We start from the raw sequence: 16588 nt of genomic DNA, 5'->3' as shown, positions 1-16588 counted from the left end.
CGGAATACCCACAACTTAGAGCAGTTGCCTCGAAGCATGCTTTTACGCAAGCTGCACCAGCTATAGGGACACAGTCTCCAGGACACGGGCGTGTGGCCAACAATCCAAGAACTAAAAGGATAGAAATGTAGAGTTTTATGCTCAGCTTCTGCATTGTCCTTTGGCTACAAAGTGGTAAGGCCTGTCTAAAAGAAAATAAAAGTTGAGGGGATTATTCAGACATTAAAGGCTATTTGAATTTTTAACTGATCAAAATATATTTTACCAAAAGCGTAAACAGAAGTTACTCTACGTTTGAGTTCAAGGGCTAGGCACCACTGGAATGCTAGGGTATTTCTAATATTGACAAGGGCGATTATGAAATTTAATGAAAAATATTCATTTAACAGCGCGTTATTCATACTATAACTAACTTTAGAAGAATTGGAAACGAACAACATTCCATCGCTGGGCAGCCATCCCAGCGATGGAATGTTGTTCGTGTTGAATACACTGATAGTACGTGTTGGTTAAAAAAAATTGCATTGTAGCCAAATGGATTAAAACTACGACTACGACCCTCAAAGGTCACCAATGATGTTCCAACAGATAAAAATTACCTCTTCAAAGGTGGCATAAAGTTAATCAAGGTAATTAATTTAATTACAAGTTTACCTTATTTTCTTAGTTTCCTGCGCAGCATCCACGCTGTCTCTGCGCGCTGCCTTTTTTTATTTTCCTATTTATACGAACATTATGCATAAACACCACATAGATAGAGTGGTATATATATCATTTAAGTGCTGTTGCCAGTTGCTCTAAGTATTACTTCGATAGCGCTATCAAGGCGTTAACTACACGATAACATTAACGTTTTCAGTTCGAGTTGAATGGTAAACCGTAGGCGAGTAATCTAGTTGCTCACTTTTTCTGTTGATGACGTTGGTTAAATACTACGTCATCAAAGGAACATTAGTCTCCTAAATTAGGCCACACCCTCCTCGTCTGAAAACACGTTTCATTTGAGACAGACTTGCCGTCCGATTACTTCTTGGGCGATTATCGGTCACCGTCGAAAATCGGAAAAAAAAATCGGCGATCTTCGTCTGTTGAAAAAAGTCGGTAAAAAATTTAAATCGAAATCGCGATTAATTTTCAATCGCGATTACGGCAGGTCTGATTTGAGATGGGTCGTAAACCATGGTAAATGTGACCAATGAATCGATTCTAATATATGAAATGTAATAACAATGGAAATTGTAATTACACGAAAGAAATGTGTATCGTCTGCTCTTGGCTAATATTGTTTTGAACTCAAACTATTTATGTAATCAAATTTTACTCTACCTAGTGGACGATTCGTCAAACACGCGTTTCCGTCTGCTAGTAATATCTGTTAGCAACCGAATCCGACCGTCAGTTCAAAATAAAATAAAAGAAATGGCTAATATTACGCGTACTTTGCATACGTCATTCACAAAATCCATCGGAAACCGTAAAACAATATCGAAAGTTCTAAGTATCCCATTCAACAGGTTAGCTTCGACTGACATCTCAACGACCGAGTTACCTGAACAAGAGGTGCTAAATGAAAAACAATTGACTGCAGCTGCTCTCGAAGCCAAAAGAAACAAATCTAGATTGAAACCTCGTCATTATAAGATACTGCATGGACAGATGCAAGTTGATCCTCAGAATCCTGAATTCCCCTATGAAGAAACTGTTAAGTTCAGAAGAAAGTTGATTGCTCAACATGGCCTGGCCACTGGAATTAACCTAGGAATTGCTTGGTCAACAAAGGAAGAGCTCCAGGAGAAAACTGAGTATGAAAAGGTGGCTCACCCCTTCACATTACAGCAAATAGTTGAACAGAAGAAAAAGTTAAGAGAGGAAGAAATGAAGAAAATTGAGGCCAGGTAACAAATTCAACTACAAAATATTATGGTGGTAATTTTTTCTTTTAATTGTTATTTTTTATTTTGCAGACAAAAGGATATTGAATTAAAAATGGGAAAACTTGCTTTGTGGATGAAGGAACTAAAGGACAGACAAGAGAAGAAGGAAGCAGTTGCTCGTGCTGCACAGGAAAAGAAAGACATCTTAATCGAAGAAGTTCGACAACACTTTGGGTATGTTGTTAGCATGAAGGACCCCAAATTCCAAGAGATGTTGGAACAAAGGGAAAAAGAGGCAAAGAAAGCTGAAAAAGAAATGAAAAAGAAAGTCAGAACGGAAAAGGCTACTAGTAAAGCTATTGCTCAAGCTGAAGCAGTAAGTACTGGAAACGAAATAAAAATGGAATAAAAACAATATGATGTCAATTTGTACGGTCATTAAATAGTCAGAATAAAAATAAAAAACTTCACTAAAATTCATCATCTAAAAATCAAGCCATCTAAATTAATCTGTCGGATTTGTAAATTTAATTGTATCTGAAACTGAATCACTGAGTTTCTTCCCCGATGCCACAACTTTTTGGATAGCAGCGATGTCCCGAGCAATTGAAAGAAGGTCTCGTTGGCGAGGCGAAGGGCTATAAGATGAGGATTCAAATGCCAGTCCCGGTGTACAAACTCGCGGAGAAGAAGGGCTGTCAAATGCATCAAAAATAGCTGTCGTTGTTTCACTAGTCGGCTGAGACGGCGGTTGTTGTCGACATCTTTTTCTGGGTGGCGGTTTTGATCTTGAATTTTTCCCATATAGTAAAGTTTCTAGATCTTCCTGCGATTCTTCCGCTGGTACTGGTGTTCTAACCCGTTCTATCACAGTAAGAGGTTCTTTGGTCGTTTCTTCGGTAACCAGTTTCTTCGACTGCGAATCATTCAATAATGTCGTTTCTGTGCTCTTCATTTCAAGATCAACAATCACAGGTTCTTGAACAGTCATCTGATTCTCGTCTGTCAGCTCTTCCCCAGAGCTCAACATGCTTTCAAACGCTATTGTAGCTTCAATGGAACTTTTGATTTTTGAACAAAACAAGCAGTTATGAAATCACAGCATATCCTATTATGTTTTGCTAGTTACCTTGACAAATTCATGTTCTGAACTTTGGTTCGCTTACATAGAGGCTTTTTACCCGTCAGAACAGTTTTGTTTAGAGGCTCAAGGTCCACATTGTTCATTTTTTCTTCAGGTTCACTTGATAAAATCAGAACAGCCGGCTTATTTTTCATTTGGACAGATAATCCAGTTTCCTTGCAAGTTTTATTGTTTTTCTTTAGTGACTTGTCTGTAGTTTTAGAATTACTTATCTCTTCTGAGGAGAGTTTGAGCAGAGGCTGGTAAATAACCTCTGATTCTTGATTTTTGCTCTTGTAAAAATCTCGAAGCATGCACAACTGGTCCCCAAGCGATTTGTTGAGAACCCCTCTGGCCAGCTCTTCCACAGTCATATTAAGATGTTCTGCAATCTCTTTAAAATGGTGCCTGAACATGAGTTATTCAATCAAAGTTGGTGAATGGTTCGAAGCACATTCTGAATACTTTCAATAAGAAAGCATACCTGCAAAGGGCAGCAGGAGTCTGTCCATATGAATAAGACTGGCCTGCAAGGGCTACAACTTTAGGCTCATTAATGGTATCCTCTTTTGATTGAGGTTTCCTTCTTGACATTTTTTCCCAGCATGAGAACGATAGCAAACGTTTCGGAAACAAAACGCGTAGCAGACAAAATTCAGGAAAAGCAGCCCTAGGCTGTAAGACTTTCCAAAGTCATTAACTATAAAATATTTAATTAAAATCAATATCAAATATGCTTAATCTATAGATTTTTATCAAGTCTGAAATTAAAGCCCTCAATATTTCATTTATTATTGTTTATTTTTTCTTTTATCAGATGGTTACATAAATGAGAACTGATGGGGGGAAAATGAAAACGATATCTGAAAGGGTTGCGTATTTTTAGGAATTAATCCTGGGAGAAGACGAAAAAAAAAAAGCACAGCCTTGTCACGGTTGGGGGAGGCTCGACGGGAAAACCTGGAAAACCTCACTTCTCACTATCACACACACCACTAATCTCTTATAACTCGCGCAAGCACAACACTTGTTTTCCCTTAAGCATGCCACTTTAAAACAATAAAAAAAGAAGTGATGGTTTTACGAATGAGAGAACTTAAACTAGACACATCACACACCTGCGGCACATAAACCACTAATTCACCCCTCACTTTTTATCAAAAACTCTTTTTCACTGAGAGAAACACGCACGTTTCACTTCACTTTGTTAACACACACCAAGAGCTTCAATGCCCACTAAAAACCCTTTCCCACAATAATTCGTAGATCTGGCGGAGAAAAAGAGAGAAAGGGGGTCGATCTTACGTTTGTAAATTTTCTTAACTTCCAACAAAAGTGTAGGACGGCTTGCCATCATTTTCATGTGGAACACAACACACAGATGGGGGATTGTAAAAAGGAACACCGAGCGAGACCACTTGCCACTCACGCCGCGCACCTCTTTCACTCCACCATGATTCTCAAAAACCCCTGCCCTTTCCTTTTTGTCTCACTGAATAGAACTGGTTAGTTTAGTAGTAGTAGTAGTAGGCAAAAACCTAAGCACGACACAGACACACTCAACACATTCACACACACACACAATCACCGATGAAAATATTGGTCTTATTTTTTTTTTTTTTTTACTGATGTTCGGGACACACCTGAAAAGAAATAAGGTTAAAGCAAGGAAAAAAAAATAATGAAAAAAAAAAGTCAGGATCAAGAGTTCATCTAATAATGGTCAAGAAAATGGTAAATTTATTTTGTTTTAAGGGAGTTTTCAAAAAAAAAAAAAAAAAAAAACGGCCAAACCCAGATGTCGTTTCATTTGCTGGTGAAAATTTTAAAGGGGGTTGCGGAGAATTAAAGGTGTGCGCAGGTTTATCTGAAGAGGTGAAAGTAGTAAATCAGATTGATGTCCATCAAATTTTTTTTGTCCTTTCAAGCAGTTCCTCCTAGTAAACGCATAAATAAGTTCCGATATTCAAATTTAAAAATTACAAACTTATTACCTTTCACTACAACAATAACTAGGTGATCATCCTTTAGCGTCTCGTCAGTTAAAGATGGGGCTGCTCGTCGGAGTAGGTCGGCGGCGAATTGGCAAGGAGGGAAGGCGTAAAGGACGCCAGTAACGTCAGCATTCTTATTAGCTAGAGAGATGACACCGGCCGCTTCTTTCTGCTTGAGATAGGTGACAAGATTGCGCAGCGGGCGGTTCTGGACTCCGGCAGCTTCGTCAGAAGTCGGGCTAGCGGCAGCGCCTGTAGATCCAGGCAGGCCGAGGAAGATAGCGTGAGAAGCGGAAGCAGATACTCGTCGTGAAACATCCTCCAACTTGGGCGGATCCAACCTCAATCGCTGGGTGATTCGCAAATGAGGTTGGTTCTTGTCGTCGTGCAATAAAAGATCTGCAATTGACGCTTCACCGGATGTTACGTGTAGTTTTGTCGGGAAAAAGGAATTCTTAAGTACTAATGCGCCCGTCCAGTTGCTGGGAGAGCGTCTGGCCACTTCGGCCAGCGTACGGTATCCAGAGAACCTTCCACCTTCGTCAGTTCGCCTCTCGTTCGAAGGTGATCGCGAACCTCCACGTGCAGAATCGAAATCGTCTGGAGGAGGCCGTCGGCTGCTGTTGGCAGGCCAGTCATCACCTTCGGCTCCTGATCCTCGGTACGCATTGGGTCGTTTTTCATACCCACTACGATTGCCTCTGCCCGTTCTGCTCGATCCCGTTCGGTAGTTGGGATCGTCTCCATTATTCCAATTGGTTTCGCTGGCGTAGTCTTCGCCAGCTCCGCTTCTAGCGGTGGCAGCATCGTAGGAGGAAGACGATCCTTTGCTCTTGGCTGTGGGAGGATGTGCTGTCGGTGGATTAGTGTCAACAAAATCCGTTTTGAGTTTCCGATCCGGACCGCCAAGGCAAAATCCACGCATGTCTTGAACTGCTGCCTGGGCTGCTTCAATAGTCTCGTACAAAATATAAGCCGACGTGTCTCCCTTGTTGTATTCAATCTTCTTGATGGCTCCAAACCGGTCAAATTCGCGTTCCAGTTGAGCTAGAGACGTCCATGGACCAAGCCCACCTACCCAGATGCGTGTGGTAGGCGTTGCTTTTCCGTAGCCGATTTTGACTTGGAACTTGCCGATATACTGACCGGATAACTCGACTTTGCAGCGATTGGCCTGATCCAAATTCTCGAACCGGACAAAAGCGTAGGCGTTGCCAGTGCCGGGTGGAGGCCGCTTGATGTCCACATCTTCGACGATACCGTAGTTTCCGAAAATGCGACGCAATTCTTCCTCGGTTATATTGATCTCCAAATTGCCGGCGAAAAGAGTTCGCGTAGCCAGGGGATCCTCTTCGGGCGGGATGTGATGCAAATAGTTGGGGAAGCGATCTTTCTTGTTTTCGTAACGATCATGATTACGTTCTCCTCTACCACCTTCTTCGCTGCGACCACCACCTCGACTTCCTCCTCCTCGTTCACTTCCTCTTTCGTAGTGTGGAACAGGTGGATGTCCTCCAGCGCCGTAGTAAGAATGGCCTCGATAAGAAGATGGACCGCGTGGAGGATAGTCGTATGGAGGAGGACGATAGTCTCTGTACATGCCGGCTGGAGGTGGAGGTCCGTAACCACGCAGAGAGTAATCGTAGCGGTCATCATACATGCGGTGTCGATCATCCGGAGAGCGTGGTCGAATGTAGCGTTCTTCTTCACGGTACGGCACGGGCGAATAACTTCTCGAACGAGCTCTAGTACTGCGACCGGCAGATGTTTCATATACAGGCTCAAGCACAGCTGGTTTGTCATACAGGATGATACGCTGCTTGCTGTGCCTGGCTTCACGAGCATCCTCAGGGTTTCTGAATGAAACATAAGCCAACCTGTCTTCTGGTTCTGCACCGTGAACCAGTTTGATGCTCACCTCACCGTGCTTCTTGAACTCTCGATACAGAGAATCTTTGACAACTTCATCACTGGCCTTGGGATGGATTGAGCTGACACACAGAGTCTTGTAACCAGTTGGCGGTGGTGGGGGACGAGCTGACCTCGGAGGTGGGTAGTCATCTCTCTCTCTCAGAACTGGTGGATCAGGTGGCAAGGGATATCTGGAACGGTGACTAGGGCTTGGTGAACGCCTGCGTCTTGAAGGAGGAGGTGCTCCACTTCCACCTCTCTCATCATCTGAGCTTTCATCATAGTGGCCAAGACTTGAACGTGAACGTTTGCTAAAAGGCGACGCATCACGGTCCGACACGCGTTTCATGCTGCAGACTTGACAAACAACCAACCGTCCGGTATTAACAAACGTAAACCTAGCAACAAAGATGAATTAGCACCAACGACATTTGCACTGACACGGCAATAATTGAAAATGGAGCCAAACTAAACACACTAACCAATAAAGGAACTCTTGCGTGCGGCTATTTCAACAAGTTTTCTCACCGATTCGGATATTTATAAAAGAACGCGTCCAAACGAGAACTAGAAAATGGCGGACCTCTTCTGGAAAGAGTTTGACAATTTTAGCTTTTGGAGGTGTGGCTTTCTTGGACGGCAACGCAGCTTAATATTAGATTTATTCAAAATTAAAGTTAGTTGAACCATTTTCATTTAATACATATTTTATTTTTATTTTTCGTTCATACTTTAAATTGATAATTCAAATAAAACTCAATATAGTGCATATTTGCCAATCAATATGGTGGCTTCAGCCGGCAGGGGTTTCGTCTGCTTTGCCTTGAAAACAAATATTTTCAAATCTTTAAGTAAGTAATTAAAATAATATGTCCAATAAAAACCTAAAGAAAAAAATAAGTATCGGCATGTTAGTTCATATGTTTGGTATTGATAGTTTTCCTCTTAATTTACACTAGGATGGCGGATCAGTCATCGGGATCTACTCCTGTCGACAAAGAAGACAATTGGGGCTATGATTTGTATCCCGAACGAAGAGGCGAAGCTGCACAGGCGAAATGGTGGCAAGTTGCGCTATTTGGAGCTGGACAGCTCAAAACAGAAAAAACTGCCTGCGAAAGGAATGTTTATAACTGCTTCCAAAACAGTAATAAAGCAACCAAACTGAAAGAAAGTATCATAATCGTATTTTGTATTGCAGGTCCTCTTGTGAAGCTTATGTATGACGCTTTAAAAGCATCAGGATGGTACATATTTATACAGTTAAAAATTCTCATTTCATATCAGATTTTCATTTGCATATAGTGAAATTGACCTGAGGAGACATATAGCCTGTGAAGTGTGTGACATAAAAGTTTCTGGTGGCTATGATCCAAGGCTTAACCAAGTACTGACATCTGTTTCTCTTAATTGCGATCAATGACGAATTCTTTATTTGGAACATGCAGATAGTAATTTGCCAAAATGTAGCTCGATCTAAAGGGATGGTTCAAGGAATTTTGACTCATGAAATGATCCACATGTTTGATGCCTGTCGACATGAACTCAATTTTAAAGATCTAAACCATTTAGCGTGCACAGAGATCAGAGCAGCCAACCTTACACATTGCAGTTTCGTTTCGGCTATGACACAGGTAATTTAAACAATACATTAATCAGGAGTTAATCGATTTATCATTTTTCATCCTATTAACACTATGTCAGGGAGATGCTTCGTTTTTTCGAATTCAGAAACAGCATGCGGAATGCGTTAAAACCAAAGCCTTGGGTTCGGTTTTGGCTGTCCGTCCGGATGTCACGAAAGAAGAAGCCCTTGCCGTCATCGATAAAGTTTTCCTAAAATGTTACAATGATCTAGAACCAATTGGTCGTCGCGTCCGTCGTAACTCGGCAGACATGATTCGTGCATATAAAGAAAGAGGCAATTATGGTTATGAATAGCAGTACAAATAGTTAAATTGTATATCATGATGTACATCACATTGAAATACATTTTTTTTAGAGTTTATTCCATTCCTTTTGTGTTTTTCAAACATTTTTCGCCATTCTCACTGTCGCCACCTAGCGGCAGCCCATGCACTGTAGGGACAGTAGCTATACTCGCACATTGTTTCCTCGTCTGTTTCGAGCGGTGTGTCTTCTCCAGTGTACCATAGAAACTCACTACGTGCCTCAAGATGGCCGATGTTGAAATTGCTATCGGCAATCGAAATATAAGGTTCCACGAAAGTCGTCACGCCGAGAAAGGAGCTCGTCCTAGAGTAAGTTCTTAATGTGTGTGCATGCTCATCGTAGCAAGACAGAATTCAGCGTGAGAATACGAAACCAAAAAGGAAAGGAAAAACAAAACACAAACGAGAACCGGTTTTTCTCTCGAGCCCTTTCCCTCTCACCTCCACATATTTGGCACACACAAAACCAATCCACACTTGCGTTTGTTGCTCTAAAACTTTGTGTTTTTCCTTCTCAGCATGGATTCCATTATATGTAAAACCACATCAGTAGATAAAACAGCCAAAAAAAACGATACTAAAAAAAAAAAAGCAATCACGATTTTTTTGTTTTCGAAAAAATAAAAAAATCAATTGTACACCCACGAGATTGTGGCACTCCTACCAGTTTTACGAGGGAAAGATATTTCGTAATAGACGTTTCATGTGACTTCTAGAAGGCGAGAAACTAATAAACATGGGTTTCTATTTAACATCGTGGGCCGGAAGCTTATTCGGTTTCACGGTTCGAATAGCTTTCCAAAACACTTATAAATCATTTGAGTCGGGTAACGTTCAATGGATCAATAATCGTTCTTTGAAAAAAGTGCATTGCTGGCCCTGAGGGAGGGTTGTACGGGGAGAACTCTTCAGATTGCCAATCCCTCCCCACTCTCGTTTCTCCTGGCCGAAAAGTATGTGTCTCATGGCTTCCCCTTTCTCTTTTTAAAGCACACAGCACTAGTACACCACAGTGCAATGTACGTGTATATCCTGCATGACCAAACTATTTTCTTTTTCCCGTCTGTCTAAGCTCGTTACTCGACAGACAGCTGGTTGACGACCCATTCAGTTGCTTGGAATCAGTCGATGAGTTCGGTCCATCTGGCTACTCGCTCCACAGTGTGTTGTTGGTGGTGATTCAAGTAAGAAACAAAAAAAAACGAGAAAAAAAAGTGGCAGTGAAACCTTATCATCATGGCCAACTACACACCGGTTGCCCAGAACGAATCGCTGGGAGATACGTTACTGGCCGATGAAACTTTTGCCAACGATCGTGATAAAAGTGACGCTAAATCCCACCATTTGGAGAAGGATCGTTTGGGCAAACATCATTTAGTCAGTCCGTTGGTTGCCATTAAACATCCTTCCATCATGCGACAACCGACTGCAGTTTCGAATGTGGACAATGCCACCGTTGCCCAATCGAACAACGTTCCAACTGGACAACAACAAGGATCGGTAGGACCAGCCAATAACGTTGGTGTTATTGCTGGTGGAGGCACTAAGCCCAACGTGACATTCAAACTGAGCGACGAGCCCGACAAAGTTCTTTCGGTGATAGCTTTAAATTCAATTTACTAAAAGAAAAAATGGTTGACCTACCTGGCTTCGCGTGCTGCTGGCTTTGTTTTTGTTGCTTCTTCTCCACTTTCAAAATGTGCTTGTAACTTTTCGCTTTGTCAATGTGGGCCATGGTCGTTGCTTCTTGACGTGACGTGGCCCTGTATTGCCTACAACAAAACGGACAGCGTGACGTTAGACGGTCGTGATCGAATCCCACTCGTGACACATTGTTTATGCTTGGCTTCTTACCGCTAGGTGGCCGTGAAAGTGCAGTAGCTACTCTTTACCCATAGTGATAAATAACAACTCAAATCAGACAGTTGAAAATCGACATAAAAAAAATTTGACTCTATCAAGGAAGTTGCATCCCACAATTTCCTTTTTCTTATTTTTTGATGCTGAATTTCCTAACCTCTTTCCTTTTCTTTTCTTTTTTAAATATGAAGGATGTGAAAAATGCCGGGAAGAAGAATAGCCGTAGGTACCGAAGCCGCTCACTGTCAGCCTCGTCTACCGACAGCTACAGTTCAGGTAAAAGTGGTCTATAAAATCATTAGACACCCTTGAAAAAAACCCTCACCCTTCTCTATCGAAGGCCCTATCCCCTTCAAAAAAATGCCGCATCTTTGGTATGTCATCTTTCTTCTATAGCTTCTATCTGGTAGACATGGTTCTCTTTTTTTTTTTTACCTTGTACACGTGATGGATCTTAAACCACAAAAGAATTTAGATTTGATAGTTTGTCGGCAAAAAAATGTGCCCCGATCTTTAAGTTTGACCTAAATTTTGAAAAGGCTATAAGAAACAACACATTCTTTTGTCAGGTTTGCGGATCGATTCCACCATCGTCTTTTTTCCGATTCTTTCTCTCTTTCATTTTATTTTCTAAAAGAAGAAAAGAAAAGCAATCATCTCCGGTACAGCAGTCCCATCACTATTGAATTCCAACCCAATTTTTTTTTTGGTAAACATAGATGTATACAATTCCCCATTTTGTATATGTCCAAAAAAAAAAAATCTATCGGTCATTATTTGCGACGTTGAACATCCAGCCTGAACGATTAGGTAGCATCATCTCCCTTCTTTCTTCCCGCGTCCAAAATAGATTGGAAATACTGGCCGAATGACGTCAGCGTCCGCGCAAGCGGATTGACCTCTCTGGATCCCGGTTTTTCCTTGGTGTAAGGCCCACATACAGCCAACTACAAACAAAATGAGTGAACGCCCTTCTTTTTATTTCTTAAAGTTGGCCACGATGCGCCATTGCGACTTTTGTTTCCCCCCCACTGATCTCTTCAACGACGAATGGACGGGGGTGCAAGGTTGACTTTCGTGTTAAAGGAAAGAGCCATAGGGAAAAACAAATCGATTTAACACCGATGTTAAGGCAGCTAGTATTCTGGAGAACCAGCAGTGCCTTCGTAGCCGGATCCGCGCAGTCTCCGGCCAGCAATAGAAAAATCGCAGCAGAAATAAAAGAAATCATTTTTTTGCCAACGCCAGTCGTACAAACACCATCCAACGGAGCGGTTGACAAAGTGCTAGCGGTTGCATCATTTTCTGATTGCTTGTTTTATTTGCAAGTTGAACGCGTCAAGTGTTTGTTCGTGAATAAAGATGAACGATGAAGATGGCCCTCCATCGTCGTCAAGACGTTGTTTTGATGATGTCAAATCATCTTACTCGTCTCACAATGCAAAGGTCAGAATTTTCTCAAGTTTCCAATGTGACAACAGGCCGTGTTTTTCCTCATTAAAAACATCGCGTATCGTTAATGAAAGGGAGGGGAGAGTAAACTGGATTGTACCACCCAAAATGAGCTTCGTACTTGGTTTTTGTTTCGCTCTTCGTTACACCGATACTTGCATTTCGTTTTCAAAGTTCGTTACACGTATTAAGTTTTGTTGTTCCAATGTTTGCAGATTCGGACTTATCATTAGAATTAAAACAGACCATTTGACTGATGTACTGTCAGGATAATTAAAAACTGCGCTACATTATGCGTCACGCTCAATAAGGTGTGAAAGTCATCTCCATGATATGCTCATCTTATTCAGCGGACGTTATTCCGTCCATGTTTTTTTTTCCTGGAAATAATTTAAAGCTCTCCTTTGTCTCTAGGATGTCCCTTTTGTGGGCGTTGTCCCATCTAGGGAACATCAAAAATTCTCAAAGAGGTTGCTCGTCTCTCTACAGTCTTAGTCGATAGACGACTTGACGTGCATTAGGTTGAAAGAAACTGCCCACACGAATTTTCGTATCTCACCTGCCTTTTTTTCCATTTATCATGTTCCAAAACAACATTCGCAAAGGTAAATTTTTCAATTAGGAAACAAAATTGAGTTAACGGGTGATTATACATCAAAGTTAAGACAGCGTGAATCAAAGCCCTCTGTCGGTTAAAATCCCCGTGACATACAAGAGAACCGGCTGCAAGCGTCCGCACAAAGTTTCGACCCGGAATCCCGTTTCTCTTTGAACACCTTAATAAAAAAAAAACAAGTTGAACAGACAAACTTCTTTTGAGCAAAAATGATGAAGTAACTCGTGTCCTATATTTTTCTTCCCATCTCAGTCAGCTGTTGCAGGTTCAATCAAAAAAGATTTTATCAGGCAATTTATGTAAACGTTAGTGATTACGTGTCTCGGAAATTAACCAGCCAAATTTTTTTAGCGGAAAAAAATTCCGTCCCGCGCTCGTGTGCTTCACGAGGTCGTTGAGTTTTTTTTTCCCCAGTCTATTTTAAATCGGGGGGGATATCTTTCAAGGATTTTTTTTGTTTACCCATTTTTGCCAAAAAAAAAAAGAGAGGATCAAAAAATGTTTCCATTCCGACCAATTCCAAATGAAAAGGTGTCGGAGAAGTTGATGGATGGCGCGGCAGCGATGGGGTTCCGCGACCGGTCCAAACGGCGATCCAGTCTGCCCGTTTCGTCACTTAGCAATCGGCGCCGTTCGTCTTCAGCTTCGGCCGGCTCAACTTCGTGTAAGCCCCAAATAAAGTAACATTTGTTCAACACCAGACAAGACGCATTTTCCCCCAAGAGAAGGCGGATATGCCCTATTCAGCTGCTGCCTTTTTTTTTTTTAATGACATGCATGTTAAATTGCCTGAACACTGCCATTATCTTCGTAGACAGGAGGCACAGAGTTGGCTTTCTCTTAAACTCCGTTTACCCCAAAAATTCGAGGAAGTGTATCGCCTGTGTCATGCCGGAAATGATTGCTTTTTACCCTTTTTCCTGATTTTGATACACACACACACGCGGGTGTGTCTTAAATTATTTTAGTGTGTCTCTCTCTCTCGTATTGTCGAGTGTCAATTTTGAACGTTTGAAAAATGGCTGTCGATCGTATTCGCAGCCACTCGATCACTTCCCTTTCGGGTGCGTCCGAAATTTTCCATTTTCAATCCAAAAAAATGTGTAGCTCTCGTTATTGCATGCTCAGTCACGCATGAGATTAAAAAAAAAATAATTAATTATGTGTCGTCCCATTTTTCTCCTCCCACCTGTCTCATCTTTTCTGATTCTTTAAAAAAAAAAAACTCTGTTCTATTTTTTTTAAGCTTTCAATCAAGTGTTGCAAAAAAAATTCTGAATCATTTTCGTTCGTTCAGCGTCGTACACGGGCAGTTCGTCGGACGAGGAGGAGATTTCGCCACGTGAAAAAGCCCAGCAAACATCAAAAGGCATGACGGATTTCTGTGTCAGGAATATCAACCAAGCAGCTTACGGGCGAAAGGAGATTGACATTGCCGAACAAGGTAACTTTAAAGCCCTAGACTTCATTTTACGACAAACAACAATAAAAAATGCTAAAATTTTCATTTCCTATTGGAGAAATGCCAGGAATTATGGCGCTGAGGAGACGGGCTAGCGAAGATAGGCCTTTGAAAGGAGCCAAGATCGTCGGATGCACTCATATCAACGCCCAGACGGCTGTAAGTTTTATCGAATGACGTTTTCGTAATTACAAAAAACCTTTTTCTTTCTACTAATAAATGCATTTCTTAAAAAATGCAGGTCCTTATTGAAACACTAACAGAACTAGGTGCCCAGGTGAGGTGGTCCGCTTGCAACATTTACTCTACGCAGGTATTTTCCAAAGAAAATTGCAATTAAAGCACGAACCCCTAAATGAATTGACCGGACGGGCTCTTTCTCTGTTTTTGCCATTTTTCTTTTCTCTCTACAGAACGAAGTGGCTGCAGCATTGGCTGAAGCTGGTAAACACCAATTTTATGTTTGGTTTTTTTCGATCCCCTTATCGATATTTTACGATGTGCCAAATGATAGCGTAGTGTTGACTCACCTTTTGTTGGAAACTCGGCAGGTTTCTCGATATTCGCATGGCGTGGTGAATCAGAAGAAGATTTCTGGTGGTGTATCGATCGATGCGTCACAGCCGAAAACTGGCAACCAAACATGATTCTCGATGATGGAGGTGATGCCACTCATCTCATTCTGAAGAAATATCCTGCCATGTTTAAAATGATCAAAGGTTAGACTAAATCTATCACCCCCTGTTAATTCATAGAAATACGTGCAAACCTCGAATTTTTTTTTCTTGACATCAGGAATCGTCGAGGAGAGCGTGACTGGAGTCCATCGTCTCTATCAGTTATCCAAGACGAACAAGTTAACAGTGCCGGCCATGAACGTCAATGATTCCGTCACTAAAACCAAGTTCGATAATCTCTATTCGTGCAAAGAATCCATTATCGACAGTTTGAAGAGAGCTACCGACATGATGTTTGGTGGCAAGCAGGTGGTCGTCTGCGGCTACGGTGAAGTTGGCAAAGGATGTAGCCAAGCACTGAAAGCTCTCGGATCCGTCGTCTACGTCACGGAAATCGATCCTATCTGCGCCCTTCAAGCCTGGTAAGTACGTAACTGAATAAATGAGAAAAAACGTCATCTATAATTGATTTCTTGATTGCTTGCAGCTTAAGTAAAGCCTCATTATGACTCTATCTATTATTTATTTACATTTGCGTAGCATGGATGGCTTTCGCGTCCTTAAGCTGAGTGAAGTCATCCGTAATGTTGATTTATTGATCACGGCCACGGGCAACAAAAACGTGCTCACTCGCGAGTACATGGACAAAATGAAATCGGGCGCCATCGTTTGCAACATGGGACACTCCAACACCGAAATTGACGTCGTGAGTTTCATTACTTTTTGAATGATGATAGAATGTGAGATAATTACTATTATTGATTTCGCACAGAACAGTCTCAGGACACCCGACTTGACCTGGGAAAAGGTCCGCTCGCAAGTAGATCACGTCATCTGGCCTGATGGCAAAAAGATCATTCTCTTGGCGGAGGGGAGGTTGGTCAATCTCAGTTGTTCTTCCGTTTCATCATTCGTCGTTTCCATCACAGCCGCCACTCAAGCCCTGGCGCTTATTGAGCTGTTTAACGCTCCATCCGGTCGTTATAAAGCCGATGTTTACCTCCTACCAAAGAAGATGGGTAAATTGTCTTCATATTACATTCATCATGTGGAATTATTTACCTTTTTTTTACATGAAACATTACAGATGAATATGTCGCTAGCCTTCATTTGCCGACTTTCGATGCGCATTTAACTGAACTTTCCGATGAACAGGCCAAATACATGGGCCTGAACAAAACAGGTCCTTTCAAACCGAATTATTACAGGTAGTAAATGAAAAATAACGTACCTTCATCGCAAGTGGTAAAATCATCTGATCGATTCGTAGATATTGAGCAGCGCAGAGCTGAAGCAAACAACAGACGCCATGAAATTACTGCGCAGACCAACGAAGTAGTTCAACAGATGTTGTTTTAATTTCCAACTATCCTGTTAAAAAATACTATCCAAACCTCTTTTCTTCCCTGATCTGTTTCTTATCGTTTTGAGATAAGATTCCAAACTTATGTTTTGATTGTGAACTTATTTTATCGATTCATCCGTAAAAGAAGAAAAACTAGTGTAGTGATATAATCATTAGACTTCGGCATTCTCACAGATTCGGAGACCTACTTCCCGTCATTTTATACTTGCTAGTTTTTCTTATTTTATTTTGTCAGTGCATCATAAAGGTTCGCCTTTGTAGTATTCAATTTCCCTAGTGAATATCACGTGACAACGACAGC

At 41.5% G+C, this 16588-nt stretch overlaps 5 protein-coding genes and 1 long non-coding RNA gene across 11 annotated transcripts; 3 read left to right on the top strand and 3 right to left on the bottom strand.

Annotated features, from left to right (window-relative positions):
- Positions 1-1355: 1355 nt before the first annotated feature.
- LOC130688733 (large ribosomal subunit protein mL64-like) lies at positions 1356-2350 on the top strand. Its single transcript, XM_057511753.2, has 2 exons — positions 1356-1895; positions 1965-2350. The coding sequence occupies exons 1-2, from the start codon at positions 1420-1422 to the stop codon at positions 2281-2283; spliced, it is 795 nt and encodes a 264-aa protein (XP_057367736.1). The 5' UTR covers positions 1356-1419; the 3' UTR covers positions 2284-2350.
- LOC130688724 (uncharacterized) lies at positions 1904-3621 on the bottom strand. Its single transcript, XM_057511742.1, has 3 exons — positions 3482-3621; positions 3004-3405; positions 1904-2935 (listed from the first exon to the last, which is right to left on the bottom strand). Exons 1-3 carry the CDS (start codon positions 3589-3591, stop codon positions 2380-2382), a joined length of 1068 nt encoding a protein of 355 aa, XP_057367725.1. The 5' UTR covers positions 3592-3621; the 3' UTR covers positions 1904-2379.
- Positions 3622-3783: 162 nt separating this feature from the next.
- On the bottom strand, positions 3784-7540 carry LOC130688700 (RNA-binding protein spenito-like). Of its 2 annotated transcripts, none has more exons than XM_057511707.2 (3): positions 7385-7540; positions 4992-7300; positions 3784-4934 (listed from the first exon to the last, which is right to left on the bottom strand). In XM_057511707.2, the coding sequence occupies exons 2-3, from the start codon at positions 7249-7251 to the stop codon at positions 4921-4923; spliced, it is 2274 nt and encodes a 757-aa protein (XP_057367690.1). In that variant the 5' UTR covers positions 7252-7300; positions 7385-7540; the 3' UTR covers positions 3784-4920. The 2 variants fall into 2 exon arrangements, with proteins under 2 accessions (XP_057367690.1, XP_057367691.1); XM_057511708.2 differs by having other exon boundaries at positions 7431-7526.
- A 133-nt stretch (positions 7541-7673) lies between these two features.
- LOC130688734 (mitochondrial inner membrane protease ATP23 homolog) lies at positions 7674-8910 on the top strand. Its single transcript, XM_057511754.1, has 6 exons — positions 7674-7753; positions 7862-8049; positions 8104-8149; positions 8208-8289; positions 8351-8536; positions 8607-8910. Exons 2-6 carry the CDS (start codon positions 7863-7865, stop codon positions 8841-8843), a joined length of 738 nt encoding a protein of 245 aa, XP_057367737.1. The 5' UTR covers positions 7674-7753; position 7862; the 3' UTR covers positions 8844-8910.
- A 101-nt stretch (positions 8911-9011) lies between these two features.
- LOC130688754 (adenosylhomocysteinase-like 1) lies at positions 9012-16586 on the top strand. 5 transcript variants are annotated; one of them, XM_059496934.1, is made up of 12 exons: positions 9012-9163; positions 10906-10990; positions 14080-14226; positions 14303-14403; positions 14486-14557; positions 14658-14688; positions 14796-14963; positions 15040-15343; positions 15462-15627; positions 15694-15940; positions 16009-16129; positions 16192-16586. In XM_059496934.1, the coding sequence occupies exons 1-12, from the start codon at positions 9080-9082 to the stop codon at positions 16196-16198; spliced, it is 1533 nt and encodes a 510-aa protein (XP_059352917.1). In that variant the 5' UTR covers positions 9012-9079; the 3' UTR covers positions 16199-16586. The 5 variants fall into 5 exon arrangements, with proteins under 5 accessions (XP_059352917.1, XP_059352915.1, XP_059352914.1 ...); XM_059496932.1 differs by lacking the exon at positions 9012-9163 and adding an exon at positions 10091-10354; XM_059496931.1 differs by lacking the exon at positions 9012-9163 and adding an exon at positions 10091-10450.
- Positions 9583-14914, bottom strand: LOC130688759 (uncharacterized). Its single transcript, XR_009000519.2, has 3 exons — positions 14775-14914; positions 10499-10626; positions 9583-10420 (listed from the first exon to the last, which is right to left on the bottom strand). It is a non-coding gene; the product is annotated as an uncharacterized LOC130688759 (long non-coding RNA).
- Positions 16587-16588: the final 2 nt, after the last annotated feature.

Source organism: Daphnia carinata, chromosome 9 (assembly GCF_022539665.2).
Source record: "Daphnia carinata strain CSIRO-1 chromosome 9, CSIRO_AGI_Dcar_HiC_V3, whole genome shotgun sequence".
In the NCBI taxonomy this organism is placed as follows: Eukaryota; Metazoa; Arthropoda; class Branchiopoda; order Diplostraca; family Daphniidae; genus Daphnia; species Daphnia carinata.
This window is presented reverse-complemented; position numbering and strand designations above follow the sequence as displayed.

Coding starts and splice junctions, on each gene's coding strand:
- LOC130688754 (XM_059496931.1), top strand. CDS start 10,091: ATGGCCAACTACACACCGGTTGCCCAGAACGAATCGCTGGGAGATACG. Junction 10,451..10,905: donor AGCCCGACAAAGTTCTTTCG/GTGATAGCTTTA, acceptor TTAAATATGAAG/GATGTGAAAAATGCCGGGAA. Junction 14,227..14,302: donor GATTGACATTGCCGAACAAG/GTAACTTTAAAG, acceptor TTCCTATTGGAG/AAATGCCAGGAATTATGGCG.
- LOC130688700 (XM_057511707.2), bottom strand. CDS start 7,251: ATGAAACGCGTGTCGGACCGTGATGCGTCGCCTTTTAGCAAACGTTCA.
- LOC130688733 (XM_057511753.2), top strand. CDS start 1,420: ATGGCTAATATTACGCGTACTTTGCATACGTCATTCACAAAATCCATC. Junction 1,896..1,964: donor ATGAAGAAAATTGAGGCCAG/GTAACAAATTCA, acceptor TTTATTTTGCAG/ACAAAAGGATATTGAATTAA.
- LOC130688734 (XM_057511754.1), top strand. CDS start 7,863: ATGGCGGATCAGTCATCGGGATCTACTCCTGTCGACAAAGAAGACAAT. Junction 8,050..8,103: donor TTATAACTGCTTCCAAAACA/GTAATAAAGCAA, acceptor TTTGTATTGCAG/GTCCTCTTGTGAAGCTTATG. Junction 8,290..8,350: donor ATGATCCAAGGCTTAACCAA/GTACTGACATCT, acceptor TGGAACATGCAG/ATAGTAATTTGCCAAAATGT.
- LOC130688724 (XM_057511742.1), bottom strand. CDS start 3,591: ATGTCAAGAAGGAAACCTCAATCAAAAGAGGATACCATTAATGAGCCT. Junction 3,406..3,481: donor ACTCCTGCTGCCCTTTGCAG/GTATGCTTTCTT, acceptor ACTCATGTTCAG/GCACCATTTTAAAGAGATTG. Junction 2,936..3,003: donor CAGAACATGAATTTGTCAAG/GTAACTAGCAAA, acceptor AAAAATCAAAAG/TTCCATTGAAGCTACAATAG.